Below are 21,435 nucleotides of genomic sequence, written 5' to 3'. Positions count from 1 at the left end.
CCGACCGTGGCCAGAGGCGGGGATTGGACTGGAGCCTTCTTCTTGGGCTGAGGTGGACTTTGGGGCAAGCGAGGATCTGTACTCACGGTACGCTGTACTTGCCCCTTTGTCCCTGCTGGAGCCGTAGTCAGAGATGGAGATCTTGTCCTCGGCTCCCATGGTGTCTCCGGTCTCTTGTTCTGAATCTTCTCCAAAGAGCTCCGGAATGGAACCAGTGTGATGGCTCTGCATGTCGCGACGTTAAGCCGGACAGTCACAAAGTGTTTTTTTTTTATCGAAAAGCCTTAAATGCGTCACAGTCCTTTACTCCGGAGAGAAGCACAGGTTGCACACTTCGTGTGAGTCGGTGCGCTGAAACTTCGCGTGGCACCGATGGCAGAATTTAAATGGAGTCCGTTCCATCTACTGTGAGGCGGACCAACACTGGTAGGCCCGAAGTCCTTCCACGAGCTACCCGATCGAAAGAGGGATTTTTCAGTAAATATGATACGCGGAGAATGGAATTACACAATCGAAAACAATACCGTCGAGGAGGAGTGTATTGAGCACCGAGGGGAACTGGAGAAACTGAGACCGGAGGGCAGCAATTCACGTCCGAACCCGATGGCGGAAAATAACAATCTAACAATGGAGCCGATGCCCATGTGCACGATCAACAAAAGGAGTCACCTACCCCGTAACTGGAAAAGACTTCTTCGAAGAAAAACAACTTGCAAAAATCCGGACCCAACACTACTTGGCAGGAGTATGCAAAGCATGTGATCTACAGCTCATATGCCTCAAACACAATGTAACAATGGAGTCAGTGTCCATGTGTGTTCACTATCAGAGGGGGAGTCAACAACACCTTGTGACTTGAAAGACTACTTCAAAGAAAATGAAAGTTGCAAAAGGCTGAGCACAACAACAGAAGGAAAGATTATGTAGAGCATGTGTTTCAACATGCTACTAACACTTCATTCCATTTAGAGCTCCTTTATATTTTAAACAGACATGTTTCACTAAAGCATCAAGATAGAGCAAAACAAATTGGAATGTCCCAGCTGGTAATGTGCAAATGGTAACTATTTGCTGAAACCTAATTTTACAAATTATCATTTAATTTATCAGTAAATCTGTATGCTACTGAGGAAGAGGTGTGGCGCCGCGGCCAGGGCGACTGACTCCGGAATCTGGGGATCACGGTTCGATCCCCGGCACCGACGGCAGATTAGCCCAGCACCATGTGACTCTGGGCAATAGCTTGCTTAATCTTCCCGACGGCCCCCAGCGCCTAGAGACCCTAACGGGTGATTGTGCGCTTTACAAATGTGGATATTATTATTATATTATTATTATGCTGGTGGGAAGGTTTATGGCCATTTCAATAAAAAAATGTCTGCTTGTAAATGACAGTGTGCTACCACATCATGCTTTAGTAATAAATTTATTAAAACAGAATTTGAAATATGAACTGAGAACATTCCTGCCCCCATCCCGGTTCACATATCTATTAGTGAACTAAGAGGCAAGTCAGTACCATGTGTACCCTATATGTAGGCTAGATTTTGAAAATACATGGAGCAAATGTTAATTAAAAAAAAAAATTGTGCTGCAGACATGCTGAATTCACATATTTGACGGTGCGCTCAAATGTGATAATATAGAAATAAATGAGTAATTGAAACAATATATGCCTAGGATCACGCACCTTTAGACGAGTTTATTGGTCACACACGTTATGTTGATTAAAATATTCAAGTAATTAGACCTGCAGGTGTGGTAACGCTTTTTTTTTCCTAAGGCCCAATTAGACAAGACAGTAAGAAATTTACAGAGCATATGAAGACAGTAGAAATGGGATGCAGTGATTGCAATTTGTTTCTCATAACAATCAGTCTATAAGTATACTAAGCTTTTTCGCATATTCTGCAAGAATAGGAGCCATTACCAATACTTACAGCAATCACTAAGTTCCTCCATGTGATAACTGCATGCTACATGTAAGGAAATGTTTCCCGGTTGCAGCATGCGTTACCAAAGATCACATGCTGTGCACGGACTATAAAGCAAGACTATGTACTCTTAATACGGAGGCGTGAACGAAAAATGCAATTGAGTAGCAAAAAAATTTGTAAAACCATTTTATCCACACAGTGTTCCGTTAGAGATTAAACCCACATTAATTTTACACTGCAGAAATAGTCTCACTCCTCTGGCACTTCTCAGCATACTCTTCCAAGATTAAACCAAGCATACTCTTCCAAGATTAAACCAAGCATTCCATCCATCACTTTTGTAAACTTTAGTATGTTGCCCTAAGTGGGACGGGTATGCCCAGACGTGGGTCTTGTGCACACAGTGTCACTGGAACCAAGCTATATCTGACTGATGAGCCCAAACCAAGGGCAACTCTGGTCCTGGATTGCTTGTGGGCTATGATAGAAGTGTTTCCTATCCACTACAACATCGATAAGACAGTTAAGAGTTGGTACAGATGGTATAGAGGGGCTCAAAACCTTTTTTCAAAGTGTTCCTCAAAAATTATCAACATTTCCACAAGCATTGGGATGGTAAATATTCTTACCCATATAAATAAAGGAAGATTTAATGCGAGATAATACAGTGGCAAAAGAAAGCAGGCTTGAGAGGAAAAAACAACAAAACATGTACAGTGAATGCAAATTAGACTACTCTGCTTTTGGCTGGTAAAACATACATTATGTAGTACAGCATTTTTCCTCTGCTTTTTCTATCTTGACCCAGCCCTGTCTCTGATCCAGTTCTACCCCTGCAGTGTCACCAGAAGATTGAACATTGGTGATATGCCCCACATGTATGTGTCTTAGGATGACAGACCCTGGAGCCTTTGGAATGAATGAATAAACAAATTGTGCTTTATTGTCCAATACAAATTGGAACAAAAGGGGGTGGTGATGGACAGAGCATCTGAACCAATCAAACACTCACACCCAGTCAAAAGATCAATAAAAATTGGAATCATGGAAACAAAAAACGAATATCATACAAAGTCAAAAAACTCACCAAGAACAGATACTGCAAACCATAAATAATAGAGTTTATCGTTAGTACAGGTTTCCAGTCCTCTCTGTGGAGCAAAACAAGAAGAAGAAAGGTTAGACGACAAAGGAGAGCACATGCTTCTATAGTTTTTACGAAAACAGCTATGAAAAGTTACCTTCTTCACCCTTAAGCAGTTGGTGTCATAGTTAACAGTTGGATTCCTCAAATTCCAGTTCAATAGCTACTTAAGATCATAATGTGAACATTCCCTTACAATAATCAATACCAATATGAGGTAGATACCAGATGCATGTGAGAATACCAGGGTTCACACAGCTTAAAGATACAACTTGAGTAAAGGCAGGTAAGCACCACACAAAACATACACACAAGGGCTACCATCCTCCAACTGACACGTCCAATGTCCTAAGAAGCGACCAGAATGCATACATTAGACACTTAAATATCACCACTCCAATTTACCCATTCATACTGGATACAGCACACTGCTCTGTCTTTAATATCAGAAAACGAATAGTTTCTTACCTGTCGGTGTAGTTTTGCAGCTTGAAGATCTTTCTGGATTCGCTATGCTGTGCATGTTCCGCAATCTGGTGGTTGGGTTCGGAATCAGTCTTTTTCCTCTTCTTTTTTTTTTGTCATAGCCCAGGTGGGCGTCGACGTCCCACCATTTGGTGTACCTTCGGTGACGTCGGCGTGCTTCCGGCGGAAGCTACCACCCTCGGGCGCCATCTTCGGATTCTTTGTTTCTGTCTTTTTTCTTTTCTGTGTTTGTAGTGAATCCATGGCTATGTTTGTTAATTGTTTTTTCAACGGAATTCTTTTCACGTATCTTGTAAGCTTCAACTTGCTTTCTTTTCTATGTGTTTCCACCTTCTTCTCCAGCCTCATCTTTCTGGCAAAGGCGCGTGGGTTCGCTAGTGAATCCAGAAAGATCTTCAAGCTGCAAAACTACACCGACGGGTAATAAACTATTCGTTTTGCAGCGTGAATCTTTCTGGATTCACTAAGCTGTGCATAGATTTTGTAGCGGTTTTCGTTACTTTTGTGGCGGTTTGGTGGAAGATGAGCGTTGGTTGTTGAATATATGTTGAAGCACCTTTTGTCCTACTTGTGCTTCTTTGTTCATTTGTACATCCACGCAATAGTGCTTAGTGAACGTGTGCACTGAAGCCCATGTTGCCGCCAGGCACATGTCCTGAATTGGTGTGTTGGCCAGAAAAGCAATTGTTGCTCCTTTCTTCCTGGTGGAGTGGGCCTGTGCCCCTCCTGTTATCTCCTGGCCCGCTTGTTTGTGGCAGAATTGTATTGTCTGTGCGATCCATCGAGCTATGGTGTTTTTAGTCACTGGTTTACCCATGTAACTGTTTGCGAAGGATACGAAGAACTGTTTTGTTTTCCTGTGTCCCTTCGTCCTTTCAATGTAGTGCATCACAGCCCTTCTTGCGTCTAGAGTGTGGAGCGACCTCTCAGCGCTTGTAGTGGGGTTTTGGAAGAAGCTAGGAATCTGAATACTCTGATTCATGTGGAACCTTGACACCACCTTTGGCATGAAGTGTGGGTCTGTTCTCATCACGACCCTGTCACTGTGTATCTGGATGTAGGGTTCCTGCAGTGTGAGTGCCTGCAGTACGCTCACCCTTCGTAGCGAGGTGATTGCTACCAGAAAGGCCGTTTACATTGTTAGCATTTGCAGTGATGCTTTGTGGATGGGTTCGAAAGGTGCTTTCATGAGCTCCGTCAGTACCACATTTAGGTTCCAGGCCGGTGGCGGCATTCTCTTTGGTGGCGCTATTCTTTTAGCCCTTTCCAGGAATCTTTTTACGACTTGGGCTGTAAAGAAGCTTCTCCCTGTTTCTCCTCTTGTGTATGCCACAATCGCTGCCAGGTGCACCCTCAGCGAGGATGAGCTTCGCTTAGCTTTAATTAGGTGCTTGAGGTACCTTAGCACCGTAGATTCCCTGGTCAGTTTTCGATGGAGTTTTTTCTTGAAACACCATTGAGTGAATATTTTCCATTTTTCCCCATAGCACTTGCGTGTACTGGGCCTTCTTGCCTCTCGCAGCACCCGCAGGGTGCTCTCTGGTAGTTTTAGATGTGCGAACTCCAAGTCCTCAGGAGCCAGGGTGAGAGGTTGAGGTTCTCTGGCTCTGGGTGTAGAACTTCTCCGTTTTCCATGGAGAGTAGGTCTCTTCTTTTTGAGAACTTGTGGGGGGGGACTGCGCCATCTCCATTATCCGAGAGTACCAGGTCTGCCTGGCCCATTGTGGTACCACCAGGATGAGCGTCATGTTGCTAGTCATGCATTTGTTGAGAACCCTGGGGATCAGTGGTATCGGGGGAAAAGCGTAGGCAAATGTTTTTGACCAGCTTATCCATAGGGCATTCCCCTGTGATAGTGCCTCTGGTTGCCTGAATGCAAAGTATGTGGAAAAGTAAATTTTGCCATGTTCTGTGTCCCTACGTGTCATCCATCATATGTTATGTGTGCATGATTAAATATGCATATGCATTCCCCATGTTCGATTAATGACGCAATTACAGTTGTGTCCACCTCTAGTATGCCAGTTCCCAGTTCTCGTGAATACTACGAATATCAGGCCTATGTAAAGCTACGTTGCCACGTTTCTCAGTGTGCACGTTATTCTATTATAAAGTCCCCGTTTCTAGGCCTCAAAAGGGCCTGGACACCAGATTCAGCTCCTGTCTCCTGAAACTTCGCTGAGGAGCGATACAGCCCCCACCTGTATTCTCGACCCTTCACTTACTTCCTGCCTCGCAGTGCCCGGCCCAGCCTGGCTCAGTCTCTGAGTCTGCCAAGAATATGTTATGATTCCAGTTATCAGTTCAGTCCTCCTCCTCTGCATTCCTAAACTACTGAATCGCATCAATAGTTTCCGTCATTGTCTAGCCTTTCCGTCTCCACGTTAGAGAAATACTGCATTTAATGGTCATTTAATATTCTTCATCACGCACTACATGTAGAATAATGCATGGTCCAGTCTTAGAATCAAGTCAGCCTTTCCTCTCCTAACTTCTAGTTTATATCAACATGTTCTCTAAACATCAGATACTAGATACTGTTTAGGTACATGTCGCCCTGACTCTCCAGACTTCAGTCTCTGCTCCTAGCACAGAGTTCATAGCCCCCAGCTTCTCCTAGTAACACGTCACTGCTAGTTTGCACGCACCATCAGGTTAGAGGTCCCGGCTCCTTAGGTAGCCCCCTCCATGGTTTCCGCCCTATTCATGACATATTCTGTTACGTTTGCATCACATGTCTATGTATACGCCCAGTTACACCTACTTTCGCCCTTATCTTTCGCGACTGCTACGCGTCACGCCTTCTGCTCCACCCACTGCTACGCCTACTGCAATGTAATGCTATGTGTTTGCGTTATGTATATATGCTCATGTATTGTTATTAAAAGTCAGCGCGCTCATCCCAGATCCAGCCCCAGCAGCTGCTGGGCCCTGCCATCCTATTCCTATGCAGGTTGTCCTGTTCCTGTCCTTATGCTGTATTAAACCTGCAAAACTCCTACTACCTCGAATCTTGACTCTTATTTATTGAGCTATCTGTTATGATATATGTCTAGTCAAAAAGAGAGGTATTATTTATTTATTTACCACATAATGGCGCCCGAATAGGGACTTGCCCTTTCCCCACGCGTCGGTGAAGCCACGCCGACCCCCTGACCCTCTGCAGTCGTGACGGAACTCTTCTGTGCACATGCAGATATTTCTGCTTCAGGTATCCCTCAGGCCCACGGAGGAGACGGAGGAGGCGGTCCAGCATCCAAACGAGACGGTGGAGGAACGCGGCGAGTCCCGACCAGAGCCCAAGCCGAGAGTCCAAGGTCCGAGGTATCCGGAGGTCCACCCGTAACTAAAGTCCGAAGTTCGTCGTCCGTCGTCGTAGCAGTCCAGTCCGATCCGAGGCCTTCCGTTCTTGCTGCCCGGTGAGTACCATTACTGGGGTAGTATCTAGACAGGGTCAATCTAAATTGACTCTGGTCCGTGGGTTGGTGGTACACAGACTCACAAACGAAGTGTTCACCTAGGTGGATACGGGTCTTGATGCGTCCCTTTATGGGACCGGTATGTTCCGTACTGTTTCAGCAGTGCATCCAGTAACTCTAGTCTGTTCCGTTCGAGAAATTCTTGTGTTTCTGTTCTCAGTATTCCAGGTAATATTCTGTCCGAACTGTTATGTTATGATGTTGTTCAATGTATTTCCAATGTCGTGGTATGCCTGAATTGTTTTCCCAGTTGTTATTGTTCCTCGTGTATTGTATTGTGTTCCGATTCAAGTTTACAATGTCTCTCTTTTCGAGATTACGTCAGCTAAGAACTAGAAAGGGTTTGTTAGAAGAAGCAGTTCCTGTTCCGCCGAGGGACAGTCCAGGTCACTTTATGTATCAGAAGCATGGCATAAGCGCCATATTGTATCTAGATTTATGGGTAGAGTATACCAAACAGTTAGAAGAAAAGTATAGATGGCCCGTATCGGGTACATGGGATGCCGAGTGCATCATGCGAGTAGAAGAAGCATTATGGAAAAAGAAAGCCAGACAGTCACAGAAAGATGCCATCGAGTTATGGCGCAAAGAAGCTCATAAAAGAACCGAAAAAGAAATCAGAAAGTCAGAATTAAGTAGAGAATCCTTAGAACGAGCACAAGAAAAAGAACTAATCGAGATAGGTGAACAAGTCAAAGCCGAACAGTCAGACAGACAGAGGCATGCCCTTATTAGGGGTATGTATCCTCTCCTTGCCGAGGGCTTGCCAAAAGCGACCCCAGAGGCATCCAGTAATTTCCCGCCACCATTAGTGCCGACCAAGCTACGTCACAAACAGACCGCAGCTGATATTTTTATTTCGTCCTATTTGGACGACACAGTCCCAGAATATGCAAATCCCGCTCCGCCAGTCCCTGTAAATCAGGCACTTCCCGCTCCTCCAGACACCAGAGTACCTGTTACGGTACCCCCGGTCCAGCTAGCCATACAAGTCCAGCCTGCATTTCCATTTCCCACTCTGCCAGGACGAAGAGCCTCAGTAGACGACTCCAGTTTAGGGGCCGCAGGGGGAGGTACTCCTCAAACCCCGCCGCCACACAAGCGTCTAACGACAGCCGAATTACATGCACAAGCATCACAGCGTACGCCCAGACATCAGACTGTAGCAGAAATAAGAAAATCCCTTGCCGAATGCTGTTATGATCCAGTCCCAGGCGAGGATAATATGGTTTTATATTCATTCCGCGTAAGAAAGGTGGCCGAGTATCTAGTCACCTTACCGAATATGAAAGAAGATCTAGACAGAATGTATCGTTTCATTCGTACAGGGGATGATCCAGAAAGTATTAGCGAGGCCATGTCTCAAAGGAAAGCCGAGATCCAGCTCATGATATTAAAGTTTCTGATCAATTGTCTAATAAGAGAACAAGATTACCCGTCTAAAGATCCGGCTGAAATGAAAACCCTGACAAGGTGGAGTGATAATATAGCCGAGGGTAAGCACAAGACCGTCGGTGCTGTGGAGAGTATGTACAAGAAAATCCGTAGAGAAATAATAAAGATACACGAACAACGTAAAGCAGCACAAGTAAGCGAGAAAGAAAGTAACTCTGATACTGAAGAGGTAGAGGACGAGAATCCCGCCAGAATAGCGTATGTAGGAAAATCTAGATTTCCAGATCGCCATTTACGCCTAGAACACAAGTCTATTTTTCATTCTCCAGCACCAGAACAAGGTTCACTAGAACAAGTGTTTCAAGCTACCGATCACATTTTGAAATCACGAATCGGTTACAGTGAGTTAAGTACCATGCATGAACAAGAACTAGCTCGATCAGCAGTCCGATGGATTACTGATTCTATCACTTTTCCAGACGAAATAGTGGCACAAACGTTTCTGAAAATGCCCCCAGCCGAACAACGACTGGCGGGTATGTATATGATTCAGCACCTCATTACTTTGTATGAGGGTCAGCACTCTGATCCAGGTCCGTTACACGATGTCCTGAACGAGTTACTCCAGTATAGATGGAAAGGTTTAGGTACCGATTTAATTAGTGTCATTCTAGAACAGCGCCACAAATATAGAACGTTTCTGAACCCGCATTTTGTTCATGCCTCACCTCCAGAAGGTAAACCATTTTACATGGAGAGACAGAATCCGTTACGAGAAGTCCACCCAGTCAGAGGAACGGGTGGCGAACTAGAACGAGTGTTTGTTTACACTCCAATTACAAAGATGGAACTCCTCGAGATGAAGAAATTAATTCCCTGTCATGATAAAGATCCAGCAGGGTTCCATAGAGAATTAAAAGACATGCTCCGTATGGGAGAATACACTTACCCAGATATCATTAAAATGTTAAAGGTTCTGTTGCCCGCAGGGGTGTATGAAAAGCTCAAGGAAAAAGAATGGGAGGTGGGAGAGAAAAAGATCGATTGGACAGTTCTAGAAGCTGAAGACAAGGCACGAGTACCAGGTACCGGTCTTGGAGATAAATGTAAAGAATTACCAGAATTATTGATTCAAGTTTTACCCAGATTACTGACAACTAGAAAAGAAGACTGGGATGCAATCTCAGCCTGTAAACAGAAACAAGATGAGGATATTAGTGATTTTTATTCTAGATTTGAAAAATGTTTCAGTATCAACAGTGGCCTCAAGACAAGTAGTGAGTCATACCCTCACCTTTTTGTTACTAAATTAGTCGAGAATTCAAGTCCACAAATTAAAAATCGAGTTCTGAAAGTCGAAAGTACCTGGCAAGCTAATACCCCGTCCCAGATGTTGCAGATGCTTCAATACCACCAGAATAGAATCAGAGAAGAACAAGAACACGAAAGAAAACGTATGAAAGACACGAAAATGAAAGTACTAGTTGCACAATCTGTTCCTCAAGACAGTCAGAAGAGGGGTCCGAATCAAGCCAGTCATCCTGCAGCTCCCGTTAAAGGGAATTGCAATTATTGTAAACAGCCAGGTCATTTTATAAATGAGTGTGCAGTTCTGAAACACAACATAGCTACTGGTAAGACTAAAGAAAGACCACGTCCGCCTAGACAAGGACAAGTTTCACAGATTCCTCAGCCACAGAATGCACCACAGACAGTTACAGCACCGCAGCCTATTGCTGCAACACAGCATGTTACATCGCAGATGTACCAGTATGCACAGTCTGAGTATCCAGAGTACCAGCAGTATTCATGAAACAGCCTAGAGAGGGAGGTAGGCTTGCCTCTCATCGAGATACCTGTAGATCAAGAAGGTCCCTATGTTCATAGTCAAGTATTAGGGAAAGACAGAAAGTTTTTGATCGATACAGGGGCAAGTAGGACCACAATTAGTCACGCCGAAGTTCCAGGGGCTCCGCTCTCAGGCTCAAGAAATGTTTCCCTTGGATTTTCAGGAAAACCCATCGTAAATGAAATATCAAAGCCAGTTACTCTAGAAGTAGGTCCATTGTCCCGCACTACTGATCTGTTACTTACTAAGTCATGTCCAGAAAACCTATTAGGCATTAAGACACTGAAAGAGTTAGGTGCAGTTATATGCTGTTCCCCAGAGGGAATACGATTGTTCCTACGTGACTTTAAGGGTCACTATGTATTACGAGATTTTGATTCAAGACTGTCTAATGTTCCGCAGCACTTATGGGCGCAAGGTCCAACTGATGTAGGTTACATGCAAATCACACCCTATCGTGTGACTCTCAAGCCAGGTGTAGTGTTACCACGAATCAGACAGTACAGATTGCCACCAGAGGCTGTAGCAGCCTTATCCAAAATTATTGACGAGCTCATGGCTCAAGGAGTGGTTGTAGAAACTGACTCCAATGTATGTAATTCTCCGATCATTCCAGTCATGAAACGTACTGATCCAAATGCACCCCCAGTATATCGATTAGTGATTGACCTACGAGAGCTTAATAAATGTATTATTCCGCAGTACCCAGTTGTCCCAGACATCTCTTCCCTATTAACGGCCATTGATTCCGAAGCCACCTTTTTCACTGTCATAGACCTCAAGAACGCATTTTTCAGTGTTCCTATTCATCCAGACAGCCAGTTCCTTTTCGGATTTTGTTTAAATGGAAGGAGCTATATGTTCACACGAGCTCCTCAAGGTTTCACAGAAAGTCCTAGTATTTACAGTCAAGCACTCAAGAGACAACTAGACAACATTCACATGCCAACTGACACTGCCCTGCTCCAGTATGTCGATGATCTACTGATCACAGCCCGTTCTGAACGTGCTTGCGAGCGAGCATCCCTTACAGTCTTGTATTTCCTAGCCGAGATGGGGCACAAGGTGTCCCCTTCTAAGCTTCAATTCTGTGTCCAGCAAGTGGTCTACTTAGGACACTTACTGTCCAAGAGGGGTAGGCAGTTGACACCAGACCGTATCCAGTTAATAGCGAGTCTTCCACAGCCCAAGACCCAGAAGGAGGTACGTGCTTTTATCAGCCTTACTTCTTACTGCAGACAATGGATTCCCCAGTATGCATTTCTAGCCAAACCACTGATACAGTTAACGACACAGGAGGCAGCCGTATCGACTGTCCTCCCTTGGACATCTGAACATACACTTAGTTTCAATGAGTTAAAGAAAGCCCTATGCCAAGCTCCAGTTCTAGCGACACCGAACTACAGTAAGCCTTTTACACTTTTCGTTACTGAACGTGAAGGTACAGCATTATCTGTTCTCACACAAGATCAAGCAGGACAATACAAGCCCTGTGCTTATTTTTCGAGCACATTAGATCCTGTAGCCCAGGCTCTGCCTGCGTGCCTCAAGTCAGTTGCAGCCACAGCACTAGCTATCAGACAAAGTGATTCCATAGTCTTAGGACATACCTTGACAGTACAAGTTCCACATTCTGTGGAAGTTCTTTTAAACCGAACACAAACTCAGCACTTGACAATTGCACGTTTAACAGGTTATGAATTGACACTGTTCCAGCCACACATAGAAATCAGACGCTGCAACATTTTAAATCCTGCTACATTGTTACCATCAGTTACTTCAAATCCAGCCACACATGATTGCGTGGAAGTAGTTAACATTACGACAAAGCCAAGACAAGATCTGACAGATACTCCGTTACCAGACCCCGACCTGACACTTTATGTGGATGGTTCATGCCTGAGAACTAGTACAGGAGAACTAGTCGCCGCGTATGCAGTGACTACTGACACTGAAGTTATTGAAACACACCGTATTGATACCCTGTCCGCTCAAGCAGCAGAGCTAGTTGCTCTGACACAAGCCTGCATACACGCCAAGAACCTGAAAGTTAATGTTTACACAGATTCACGTTACGCATTTGGAGTTGTACACGACTTCGGAGTGCTCTGGCAGGAGAGAGGTTTCATGACTTCTCATGGAACCAAGATTCAGCATGGTCTCCTTATTCAAGCTCTGTTAGATGCCATACACTTACCGACATCTATTGCTATCATGAAGTGCAAAGCACATACGAAAGTTACTGACATTATTTCCCAAGGTAATGATCTAGCAGATCGCACAGCCAAGCTTACAGCACAGACTCCAGACATTCCAGTTAACATGACACATACTCCAGATCCGACTACATGTATGACAGTTAAGGACCCTACTCAAGATGTCATAGATATCCAGTTACATGCTACTCCCGAAGAAATCAAGAAATGGTCCGAACAAGGAGGGGTCCAGACAGATCAAGGATGGTTAACGAAGGGTAGAGCCACATGGTTTCTCCCCGACTCTATGGTTCAAGTCATTATTAATACCGCACATAGTCCAGCACATTTAGGAGAAAAAGCCATGTTAGACAGTATCCAGAACATTTGGTTCAACAAGCATCTACGAGCTGCAGCCAAGCAGAAAGTCCGTACCTGTATGATATGTTGTCAGTTTAATCCAGGTAAAAGTGTCCCGGTGGAACAAGGTGGATTCCAGCCCCCTGACCACCCTTTTGAAGTCCTCCAGATGGATTATATTCAGATGGAGCGATGTCGAGGTTTCAAGTATGTCCTTGTAGTTGTATGCGCTTTGTCCAGGTGGACGGAGGCATATCCAGTTCCAGATTACACAGCCGCGACCACTGCCAAGCAGTTGGTTCGTGAGTTTTTCCCCCGTTATGGACTCCCTAGAGTCGTATATTCTGACAACGGTCAGCCATTCTCATCTGAACTCATGAAGCATGTTTCCCTTTTGTTAGGGTACCAGTGGAAGTTCCATTGTGTACGCCATCCTGAAGCAGCCGGTCTCGTAGAGAGACATAACCAGACTCTGAAAATCCGTATTGCAAAGGTATGCAAAGAAAAAGGTGTGGACTGGCTAGTAGCTCTGCCAGTTGCTCTATTTTACATGCGCATGGTCGCACATTCCAGATCAGGTCTGTCCCCGTATGAGGTCGTTTTCGGCCGCCCCCCTAACATGTGGGGTACTCCTAGACCCCGAAGTATTACCGATGTTTCAAGTAATATGCTGACAGATTACCTAGCTTCCTTGATGTCTGCCCTCAACTCATGTCGTTCACAGGTTGCTGCCGCATTTCCAGACAATACCGAGGTGGCACCGCATGAAATCGTTCCAGGATCCATGGTGATGGTCCGCAACTTTGACAGATCAAGTCCGCTGGAGCCTCATTGGAAAGAGCCCCGACAGGTCCTCCTCACCACCCGTACAGCCGTGAAGTTGGAAGGACGCAAAGGCTGGGTACACCTTTCTCATGTCAAACTTTTTAATGGACTGAAACCCGTCTTAAAGAACATTTCCCAGGATTTGAAGGATTGCCAAAATATTGTTCTCAAGGACTGTCCCGCAAAAGACATTGCTACAACCCCTCCCCTGTTAGAGAAAACTCCACAACAGGAGTATAAACTCAAACTCCGGTCTAGTAAAATAAGTCAGTCAGTTTGATTGTCTAAGTCCTCCCCTAGGTGAAACGGTTAGACTGTTTCTGACATGTATAAAATAGACCCCCATAGTGAGAGAGTTAGTCAAAACTCAATCCGATGTATCGTTTTTCTATGTTTCATATTATTTCTCAGCATTATGATTTCCTGCACCAGTTATGCATTTTTCTTGTATTTCCCAGTTCTTCATGTAAATAAGTCTGCTAATGCTACAGTAGAGCACACGTTTAGTGATCTGCCTCCTCATGAACTCTCTTACCGCCTCGCCATGCGAAATAACTCATTCATCCGCATGTTACATTACTCACACCAGACCAGCAATGCCACTAATTGTTGGGTGTGTGGTCGACTCCCCCCTTTCCAGACACCGAAGGGAGTTCTGCCACTTTTTCCTTATCCATTCTCACATAATGGTTCGTGTGGAGCATGGTCCACGTTAACGTCATCCTCAACAGATATGTCTTTTCTTAACAGTACATGCTTTCCAGACAAGCAAGGTCTTCCCCACAGAACAGGTTTAGATCTAGAAAATGAAGTGTATAATTTAGGTAATTATTCGTCGAATTTCATGGTCCTGAATGTTCAGTCTGATACTACTCCAGACTTACCTGCTATTTCAGTACTACCAGTCAAAGGTGAATTATGTGTCCGAAATAAGGGTTCCATACACGTAGGACATAGTGATTGTACTACTATTGTCAAGTATAGTGACAGTGGGAAATCTATCTTCAAAGCTTCACGTCATTCTTATTTTATTTGTGGTCAAACTGCATATGTTCGTCTGCCCCTCGATTGGGAGGGAACCTGTTACATTGCCTTCCTACTGCCACCTGTTTTTCTAGCCCCACCTGATTATCATAGAAATACACATCTAGTACACATTAGACATAGAAGGGAGTCCCCAATTGTCGATTATACTGAAACTGCTCTAGAACAGTATACAGATTTCAATAGAGGTTTCTTCTTCTTTATAGGACCTATCCAGAATAGTAAGCTAATCCGTAGGTTAACCAGAACCCTTGAAGCTGTAGTAAATGAGACTGCCTCTGCTCTAGGTAACTTAACTGAAGAGCAATCTGCTATGAGATTTGTCGTTTTACAGAATCGTCTCGTCCTTGACGTCATACTGGCCGATAGGGGCGGGGCCTGTAGAGTCATCGGATCTAGTTGTAGTTTTCATTCCAAATAACGCGCCGTCTGTTTATTCAGCTATAACCAGACTCCATAAAATTGCCCATCTGATACACCAAGATCCAGGCACCTGGACGTGGTCCGGTTGGTTCTGGAATATAATTTCCGCATGGGGATGGAAAATATTGTCCTTTCTAGGTATTGCAGTAGCGATCATATTTAGCTGCTGCCTCTGTATACAATGTGGCCCTGCGATTTGCGGCATTTGTGCTACCTCTTGTATTCCTAGTCCCAAGCCCCGTTCTAAATCCCGTTCCAGGATAATTCGAGACGAGCAAATGATACTGTATGAAATGATAGATGGTATCATGAATATTGATGTTTCCTGATGGAAACGTAGTGACAAGGAGGGAATGTGGAAAAGTAAATTTTGCCATGTTCTGTGTCCCTACGTGTCATCCATCATATGTTATGTGTGCATGATTAAATATGCATATGCATTCCCCATGTTCGATTAATGACGCAATTACAGTTGTGTCCACCTCTAGTATGCCAGTTCCCAGTTCTCGTGAATACTACGAATATCAGGCCTATGTAAAGCTACGTTGCCACGTTTCTCAGTGTGCACGTTATTCTATTATAAAGTCCCCGTTTCTAGGCCTCAAAAGGGCCTGGACACCAGATTCAGCTCCTGTCTCCTGAAACTTCGCTGAGGAGCGATACAGCCCCCACCTGTATTCTCGACCCTTCACTTACTTCCTGCCTCGCAGTGCCCGGCCCAGCCTGGCTCAGTCTCTGAGTCTGCCAAGAATATGTTATGATTCCAGTTATCAGTTCAGTCCTCCTCCTCTGCATTCCTAAACTACTGAATCGCATCAATAGTTTCCGTCATTGTCTAGCCTTTCCGTCTCCACGTTAGAGAAATACTGCATTTAATGGTCATTTAATATTCTTCATCACGCACTACATGTAGAATAATGCATGGTCCAGTCTTAGAATCAAGTCAGCCTTTCCTCTCCTAACTTCTAGTTTATATCAACATGTTCTCTAAACATCAGATACTAGATACTGTTTAGGTACATGTCGCCCTGACTCTCCAGACTTCAGTCTCTGCTCCTAGCACAGAGTTCATAGCCCCCAGCTTCTCCTAGTAACACGTCACTGCTAGTTTGCACGCACCATCAGGTTAGAGGTCCCGGCTCCTTAGGTAGCCCCCTCCATGGTTTCCGCCCTATTCATGACATATTCTGTTACGTTTGCATCACATGTCTATGTATACGCCCAGTTACACCTACTTTCGCCCTTATCTTTCGCGACTGCTACGCGTCACGCCTTTTGCTCCACCCACTGCTACGCCTACTGCAATGTAATGCTATGTGTTTGCGTTATGTATATATGCTCATGTATTGTTATTAAAAGTCAGCGCGCTCATCCCAGATCCAGCCCCAGCAGCTGCTGGGCCCTGCCATCCTATTCCTATGCAGGTTGTCCTGTTCCTGTCCTTATGCTGTATTAAACCTGCAAAACTCCTACTACCTCGAATCTTGACTCTTATTTATTGAGCTATCTGTTATGATATATGTCTAGTCAAAAAGAGAGGTATTATTTATTTATTTACCACAAGTATTGGCATTTTGCATTCCGACGTGTTGCAAACAGGTCTATTGTTGGTGTGCCCCACCTCCTGAATAGTCTCTCTGTTTCCTGAATATTGAGTTCCCACTCGTGGGACGCTGAAGTCTGCCAGCTGAGCCAATCCGCTTCTACATTGTCCTTCCCTGGCAGGTGAATGGCTAGCAGGTCTATTTTTAGTGGTATAGCCCATCTCCAGATATCCTGTGCCAAGCTTGACAGAGGGAATGATTGAGTTCCCCCCGGTTTGTTTATGTAAAACATCGTTGTGGTGTGGTCGGTTTGTATTAGCACCTTCTGGTTGTACAGGTGTTTCTAAAAGGCCTTAAGGGCTAGAAACACTGTTTTCAATTCCAGGTAATTGATGTGTCTGACTGCATCTGTAGGGCTCCACAGACCCCTCACTTTGAGCCTGTTCATGTGTGCGCCCCATCCCTTCTGGGATGCGTCTGTGGTGATGGTCACTGTTGGGTCCGGTGGTGTTAGAGGTTTCCCTACTGTTATTCTTTCATTGGTCCACCACCTTATTTTTTCCTGCACCCTGTGCGTTACAACCACTAGATCCTCCCAACTTCCTGTAGCTTGTGACCATTGCTGTTGCAGCCACTCTTGGAGTTGTCTCATTTGTAGGCGTACATTGGGGACCAGGTGTATGCATGATGCCATCATCCCCAAGATCTTGCTCACAGTCCTCACTGTCAGAGCTCGCCCCTTCTGGTAGTGACGTTTCTCCTTCAGTAGGCTGAGTGTTCTCTTTTCGCTGGGTAACACCCTGCATTGGACGGTGTCGATTTGAGCTCCCAGGAAGATTTTCACTTGCTCTGGTTCCATCGAGCATTTTCCCCAGTGTATGGAGAATCCCAGGCTTGCTAGCGTTCTTGTGACCTGTTCTGCATGATCTTTGCATGTCCTGTAAGAGCTTGCCTTTACGAGCCAGTCGTCGAGGTAGGGGTACACGTGTATCCCCTTCCTTCTTAGATGTGCGGCCACTGCCGCGAGACATTTGGTGAACACCCTTGGTGCGGACTTTAGTCCGAATGCCAGGGTCGTGAATTGGTAGTGATCCTTGTTCACTGTGAATCTTAGCATGTGCTTGTGCTGCCTGTTCATGGGGATGTGCAGGTACGCATCTTTGAGGTCTATGGTGGACAAGAAGTCCTTTATCTGCGGGATGACCTCTTGTAGGGACATCATCTTGAATTTTTGAGTCTTTACGTATTTAGGAACCGTAGGTCCAGGATGGGTCTTAGACTTTCGTCCACTTTTGGCACCAGGAAGTAGTTTGAGTACACTCCCTTGTTCCGTTCTTTGAATGGAACCTGTTCGATGGCCGCTTTGAGGAGGAGTTCTTGAGCTTCCTCTTGGAGTAATCGCAGCTCTCTTCCCAGGTGCTCTCTTTTCTTTGGCTTTCTGTTTGGTGGTCTTTTTTCCAACTCTATGCAGTATCCGAACTGCATAATGTTGAGTATCCACTTGTCTGTGGTTATTTTTCTCCACTCCTGGAGAAAAAATCTCAATCTTCCACCTACTGGCGTCACATGTTCCTTTGTGTCTTGTCCGTGTAGCCCTCTCCTCTTTGTTTTCCCGTGCTCCTCCCCCGGAGGGTTCGAGTGGGAGAGCACCTTTTTCCGTGTGAAGTCACTTAGAGGGGGGTTGTTCACCGCCTCTCCTTCTCTGGCCCCGTCCATTTCCTCTTGATCGAAAGGACTGGCCCCTGCTCTGGTAGTTCCAGTTTTGCCTCTGCTGGCCCTGGTGACTTTGGTTGTCACTCTGTTGTCCCTGGTGGAATGCCTGGTGTGATTGCCCTTGCTGGTTTCCACTCCTGCCGTTCGGCCTCCGTGTAGGAGTGCCCATTCTCATCCCCCTGAATTGCAGGGCCCCCATGGACCATGCCGCCTCGTTGTCCTTCTTCAGTTGGGTGAGCTTCTCATCAACTGGGGCTCCGAACAGTGTTTCACCATTGAAGGGTGTGTTCAGGATGATGTTCTGAATCTCAGCCTTGAAGCCTGAGATCCTGAGCCAGGCTTGCCTTCTCTCTGTGATGCCTATAGCCATCAGTCTGCTGGATGTTTCTGCCCCATCCAAGGCGGTCTTCAGGCACGAGTTAGAGATGCTTTTCCCCTCTTCCACAAGGTGTGATGCCCTCTCACGGTATTGTTCCGGGAGGTGCTTGAGCAATTGGCCCATCTCATCCCAATGCTGGTATTGATGTCTATTCAGGAGGGCGTTGGAGTTCGCCATCCGCCAGTGCGTTGCGGCGTTCCTCTCTATTTTCCTGCCAGTTAGATCCATCCTCCTGCTTTCCTTGTCAGGTGGAGGTCCAGATGTTGTTGGGACGTTTGCCCTTTTTCTGGCCGTTGCAGCGATTATTGAATCTGCTGTGACGGATCCCTTGATGTAAGCTGGGTCCTGGGAGGAGAATTTGTATTTCTTCTCCATCCTCGGCGTAACTGATCTGCATGTAGCCGGGTCCTTGAAGGCTTCCTTCCCCTGGTCTGTGATACTCTTTAGCATGGGCAAGAACTGGCTTCTTGTCTGCGTGGGGAGCAATGTTTCCAGCAGGAAATCTGCTTTTGGCTTCTCCTCTTCCAGCTTAACTCCATAAGCTGCTGCCGCCTTCCTGACCACCTCATTGTATGCCCCAATGTCATCCGGTGGCGAAGGCCTCGAGGGGTATGTCTCCACAGCCTCCTCCGGGTTTTCGGCCTTGATGTCTTGCCATTCCTGGTCTTGGGCCGTCGAGGAACCTGAGCCGTAGCTTGACTGCTGCTCCCTGTAATCCCCTTCTGTGTAGTAGAGGTCTTCTTCCTCTTCGTGCTCCGAGGGGTCCGGAGTTTTCAGCGTCTCTTCGACGTCGAACTCCTCGTGCTCCTGTACCTCAGCGACGGCCAGTGCCGGATTCGAGGGGATCCTGTAACCTCTCATCTTTACATCGAAGTCCTTCTTTCTCTGAAGGATGTTCTCCATTTCGGCCTCGAGCCTTCTTTTCTTTCTCTGCATCTCTGCGGCCTGCTCGTCGTCGAGCGTTTCGGCTGCTCTTTTCGGCTGCGGCGTCGAAACTTTCTTCGGCTGCTTTTCCTTCGAAGTCGAAGACCCTTTTTTAGGGGGCTTGCTTCGATGACCTTTGCTTTTCGCTGGTCTTCGGCCTCCGGGAGTCCTTCTCGAAGGATCATCTGGGCTCTTTTTCGGAGGATGCAGCTTCGGTCGTCGAAGTTTTCGGCGCCGGTGCTCCTTTCGAGGCTCTGGGCTCTGACTTTCGAGACCCTGTGGGGGTTTTGGGGTCGTAGACTCTCCTACCTTGTCAGGCGTGTTCTTATCGGTCTCTGCGACCGTGAAGTAATTTGGACCTTCGGCGATGTTGTCCTCGTCGTCGGTGGAGATGCCCAGTTCGTAAAGCGTCAGGGCCTGGCCCTTGCCCTGCATCGTGTGGTGAGCTGTCCTCTGTCTCTCTCGAACTCGGAGTGTCTTCGGCTTGAAGACTGAGCAGGCGTTGCAGTCTCTGCTCTCGTGGTCGATTGGCAGGCAGAGGTTGCAGACCGGGTGCTGGTCCTTCTGCGCGAACTTGTGGTGGCAGTTTTTGCAGAATTTAAAGGGTGTCTTGTACATCCCTGCACTCAGGGGCCCCCCTGTGTGCGCATTCCTCCAAGGACGTTGAAGATCCCGAAGTTCTTTCCTTTCTTCGTCGTCTCTTCTCTGATGGTCCTCTTCTCCCGATCTTCTCAGGTCTTTACCGTCGAAGAGTTGCTGTATTTCCTCCTTTTCTCCTCCAAAACTTCTGGAGCTTCATGCGACGATCCAGACCAAACGGCGGAAAAAAGAATCTGAAGATGGCGCCCAAGGGTGGTAGCTTCCGCCTGAAGCACGCCAACGAAGGTACACCAAATGGTGGGACGTCGACACCCACCTGGGCTACGACCAAAAAAAAAAAAAAAAAAAAAAAAAAAAAAAAAAGACTACGATTCCGGACCCAACCACCAGATTGCGGAACATGCACAGCATAGTGAATCCAGAAAGATTCACGCTGCAAAACTGAAGTTACATAAAAACCTGTCCATCATAGCCTCCTCAGTAATGCTACTAGCTACGGTTACTCGTGTCTCCATCCCCTCCCCATAACTTTGTGCACAGTAGTTTCCATCTGCCCGTTTCAAGGTGTTTTCATCCATACAACTGTCTCTTACCATTTTCCACACATGTAGCTCTTTGAATAGAGACTTAAGCCATGAATTCACACACATGTAAACCCTACTGATAAATACTTTTTGGATCTATGGACAAACTACCTTATTCCACCAGCCACATTCACTTTGATGGTACCAGAACATTCATTTGTATCCCACAACTTTCTGTAAGAGATTTACTTTGGGCCTCTTCTCACACATTGGTCATCTTTCGCCTAGGTAAGGCTCTCAACATCAACTGTGGGCATCTCAAATTCTCCTTTCGTTACATCTTGAGCCTTTCCTTCCAATTATGTATAAACCCAGAATTTCCCTCAGTCCAGGAGTGGAGGACTGGATGATATGGTATGATTTACAAAGTGTGTAAATAGGACATGGGTAAATTCTTAAAATTTTTAAGTACCAGAAGGAAAGCAGCTTCATTATTAATACAACTGGGCTATGAATCAGACAACATAATGGTGAACTACAAAGAATTAACAGGAATTAACAGTTGAAAAACTAGTGTTTTTGCATGGTAAGGCTTATTCAGGCCATCAAGAAAT

The 21,435-nt window shown here is 45.8% G+C and overlaps 1 protein-coding gene across 2 annotated transcripts in view; it reads right to left on the bottom strand.

Annotated features, from left to right (window-relative positions):
• Positions 1-21,435, bottom strand: part of UBE2M (ubiquitin conjugating enzyme E2 M) — a 173,610-nt gene that overhangs the window by 14,573 nt on the left and 137,602 nt on the right. For both annotated transcript variants that reach the window (XM_078654817.1, XM_078654816.1), the window contains one exon: positions 3,025-3,088. In XM_078654817.1, coding sequence (XP_078510943.1) covers positions 3,025-3,088 — 64 coding nt within the window. The remainder of the gene's footprint in view (positions 1-3,024; positions 3,089-21,435) is intronic.

This window comes from Lissotriton helveticus, chromosome 7 (genome assembly GCF_964261635.1).
Source record: "Lissotriton helveticus chromosome 7, aLisHel1.1, whole genome shotgun sequence".
Taxonomy (NCBI): Eukaryota; Metazoa; Chordata; class Amphibia; order Caudata; family Salamandridae; genus Lissotriton; species Lissotriton helveticus.
Note: the sequence above shows the minus strand (reverse complement) of the source record. Positions and strands in the feature narration are given on the sequence as shown.